This window comes from Camelina sativa, chromosome 14 (assembly GCF_000633955.1).
Source record: "Camelina sativa cultivar DH55 chromosome 14, Cs, whole genome shotgun sequence".
Taxonomy (NCBI): domain Eukaryota; kingdom Viridiplantae; phylum Streptophyta; class Magnoliopsida; order Brassicales; family Brassicaceae; genus Camelina; species Camelina sativa.
In genome coordinates, this window is record NC_025698.1 from 17,158,633 (window position 1) to 17,162,729 (window position 4,097).

General features: G+C 39.9%; 1 protein-coding gene across 1 annotated transcript; it reads right to left on the reverse strand.

Moving 5' to 3' along the window:
• On the reverse strand, positions 964-3,762 carry LOC104743707 (ABC transporter G family member 14-like). Its single transcript, XM_010464755.2, has 6 exons — positions 3,238-3,762; positions 2,249-3,041; positions 2,004-2,159; positions 1,714-1,901; positions 1,151-1,574; positions 964-1,091 (listed from the first exon to the last, which is right to left on the reverse strand). Exons 1-6 carry the CDS (start codon positions 3,397-3,399, stop codon positions 964-966), a joined length of 1,851 nt encoding a protein of 616 aa, XP_010463057.2. The 5' UTR covers positions 3,400-3,762.

Consider the following 4,097-nt stretch of genomic DNA (forward strand, 5'->3'; position numbering starts at 1 on the left):
CTCTCCTCTATGTTGTTGTTCTGCACACACTGTAGTAGCCTCCCCACTTCTTTCTTTTGTGTTTAATTATTGTGTAGCTAAAACGATGTGAAACTATAACAGCCATTTAAAGTTTCAATTATTCGTTGTCGTCTTTTTATGAAAGCGAAAGCACATTCCTGTAGCTGTGTTGACATACATAATCCTGCAGTTTAAAAAGTCTTCTTTTTTGAGTTATTTTTAGTTTAATGTGTGGTAAGGAAACATCAAAGTGTACCAGTAAAGATGTTTTAGATGAAAATGAGAGCCATAGTCAGGTGTGTTTGCTTATGTCCTGTCGTTGTTATTATCAGCAGCAACTTGTTATAATTCTTATCTGATACATTCTCATTTGATTTTTTTCACCAGTTGATGCACTTGCAGGTGACTAGTGTAAGGTGTAAAAGAGATAGAGTAGACCTTTTCTTTTAAGGAACCCCACAAAAGATACAACAATCATCTCCATGGTAAGAGTGGACCGGGAAGTTCAGTCACTTTCTTATCACTATTTTGCAAATGGGAACTTAGTATATACTTGCNATTTGGCTCTCTTATTTATCATATATTACCACTAGATTGATATGGTGAGTCACATCTTGTTCAATCAAATGGTGAATGACAAGGAGTTTAATAACAAATTTGGTTTATGTGAATGAGTTAAGAGATTGCATTTTGTTTCTCATCCTCTCTCTGGTTAGTTTATGTTATCTTTGTTATGGTAAAGACTAAAGATGGCTTATNGACCAAAATTCGACGACGTTTTTTATCTTTTCTAATACTAATATTATTCCATTGGTTGCAGTGGTGGGAAATTTCTTTGGAGCTTCTTGGTGGTACGTTGTTTNTATTGTTCAGTTTCTTTAAATGTTAGTAGTACACTAAAAACAGCAACTAGTGTGTGTACTTATTATATATATGGTAATAAAGTGGGGTGAAAGAGCATGATTAGATCACTTGCTTTCGTATGTATNTTGCTGGGAAATCTCCAACTCTGCACCAGACTCCCTTTGAACACTCATAATAGTCGTCATCAGTGTATTGAATACCCAAAAGCAGCTTGTAGCAGTAANAAGCAACAAGAAGTTAGTGAATGACGACGTTTCGAGTTTTTACTTGGGGTTTTTTTTTTTTTAATAAGATGGTTCTTTCTTGGTNGGGATTTGCTGCACGTAATACCCTCCAGCTATGAGAAACACGAGTGTAGTAACAGATGCTAACGTTGTGGCTTGCTTGATGTTCATAAGCAGAGCACCAAAGGCTAAGCCAAGACCTTGAGCAACAAGAACGGAATAGAGAACAACCAGTAGTGAGAGGATAAACGTTGTTGGGTCTGGTTTAAGTCCACCCATCCAGTAAATTATGAACACAAAAGCAGTTGGAAGGGCAAGTTCCAAGGGCAGGTCCCCAACGTTTCTAGCCATGAAATAGGAGGAGAGACGGTACATTCCTGAAGAACGTTCCTTTATTAGCATTCTTTTCTCTTGAGGAAATGTGAAAACCGCGTTGTATAGCGGGTAGAAGCCCCAAAAGACTGAGAAGAAGAAGAGCAAGGCAGTCTGCATTCAGAGTAAATGTAGAATGATGGTTAGAAGATTGATATGCAGGTTCAAAAAATGCGTGTTAGCTTCACTGTGATGGGAAGAAGAGTAGTGATTAATTCATGATGATCATTAGCATAAAGAAGAAGAGCCTTACTCTATCTTGGATGTGAGATTTTGGAGTATGCCACCATAGAAGGCCACCAAGAAAAGCTACACTGATGACTTGGAATATCCTGAGCTTGTTGAAAGATTCGAATCTCCTCTCTCTGACTCCTCTTTGGAGCAATACAGTGAACTGGTACCACCAAGTTGTGCACCATTGTTCTGACTTGAGATTTTTGGCTGCTCCATTTAAAGGACAAATAAGTCAGGCTATAATTGATGTAGAAGAGTAGAAACAGAATTAAAAAAAAAAAAAAGGCTACTTTAAAAAGCATAAATTACCAGCAGCTTTGGTGTAGTCATAGCTTTGAGATTCCGCATTGCAGAGTTCAGCTTTCAGTTTAGCAGAAATGTTTTTCTCATAAGCTGAAACAAGGGTTTCTTTTACTGTCTTCTGTTCTTGTTCCGTGGTCTCCTTCTGAGAATCAGGTGGGATTCCTGAGGTTTACCAAGTTTTGATGAATTAAGAAGGCTTTCTTATTTTCATTTTTTTATCATCTAGAAGCTTAAAGAGAAAGGTCGCTTACCGTTTGCAAGGTCAAGTAAAAGGTCAGCTGGGTTAACTGTCATGGAAGTGGAGAATCCAAGAGAACTGAAATATTCCATAGCAGAAGATGCAGAGCCATAGTAGATGGGACTTCCTTCAGAGAGCAAAACCACCTTGTCAAACATATGGTATATACGGCTTGATGGCTGATGAATAGTGGTGACGACTGTTCTTCCTCCAGAAGCCAGCCGTTTGATTGTGGTTATAATGCGGTGAGCAGTGGTCGAATCAAGACCTGAAGTTGGTTCATCAAGAAGGAGCAAGCTAGGATTGATCAGCATTTCTTGACCAATGCTAACCCTTTTTTTCTCACCTCCTGATATTCCTCTGAACAGTGGTCCTCCTATCATGCTGTTTGTACACCGATTTAATCCGAGTTCAGCGATAACTCGGTCCACATGCTCAGCCTTCTCGTCTCTGGTCAAGCTACTTGGTAGCCGTAGAAGTGCAGTAAAGAAGAGAGTCTCCCAAACCGTGAGGTGAGGGTACAGGACGTCATCCTGAGCAACAAACCCTGTTCTGCGTTTGATGCAGCCGGAGAAAGGCTGACCGTTGTACATGACTTTACCTGAGAAAGTTTTGGAGAGGCGGCCCCCGAGAGCTGAGAGAAGAGTGGTTTTGCCACTGCCTGAGGGACCTAACATGGCTAGAATCTCTCCTGGACAAACCATTCCTGTTATCCCATTCAGAATCGTCTTCTCTTTGCTTTTCCATGATCCCAAGCACTGACTACTTGTCTGCTCTATCTTAACCTTGTACACAACCTCCTCAAACTGTACAACCACAAAGCAACCAACAGAAATATCATTAGAAGGATGTTCCGTTTTATGATCAACTACCAAGGTAGAGGAAGAAGAGAAAGTTATATTTCTGATGAGATTTAGGTGAAACTCAAAAGCTCAGCATAATATTAAAACAAGAAGTGAACAAGTTTGTTTTTTTTTTTTTTTTTTCAGGAGAGAGAGACACCTTGAGAGTTATGGGGTACATGGACATCTGGAGACCAGGTTGTGAAGTGACGATGGGGAAAGCTAGTACAGATTTGCTCTGCGTTTCTGACATGTCTCGCAAACCTTGTACCATGCCTCCACCATCTTCTTCAGGCCTTGGTGCTATGCAGTTCTGAGGCATGATGACTCCTAAACCAGTTTCTCTACTCGTTGTCCTCGTCCTTGTAGTTGTAACTGTTGCAGCTGTCGTGAGGCTCTTATGAAAAGGTCCTAATGGTGTTAGAGTAAACAAACAAAGGTAAGAAAGCTTAAAAGCAAGTGAGTTTGGTTACTTTCTTCTTGATCTCCCTCAAAGGGAAACCATGTGAGCACATGTATATATAGTAGTATGGGAATGGGAAAGCACCCTCACACACTTAGAATTACTCCTCTGTATTGCGAGAAGAGAAAGAGGAAGAGAGAGACAGATAAAAAAAGGCTTTCTTTACGATGTTGGCCGATTAATCGTCTATATGGTGGGTTCCCACCTTCTCTCTCTCTTGCTCTCTCTCTATCTCTCAGCTCCCTTTTGGTTAATTTATTCTAAAGCTAACTCCTTTACCAAATATTTATACCTATCTCTTCCTTTGTTCCAATTATCAGAATCTTACCTCTAATTCCAAAGGAGGTACTCCCTTGAGTCTTGACTCCTGTGGATTCTAATATTTGAACTGTCGCTTTAGAACAAAGTTGTTTCTATTGTTAATTCATCAGCTGTTGTTAGGTACTCCGAAGCTCTTAACCGTTTGATGTGATTGCAGATTATCACAGAGTGACACGGTCGTTAGCAAGATTTGGAAAAAAGGTGCCCAAAGCATAAGTACTAGATGCTAACTTACA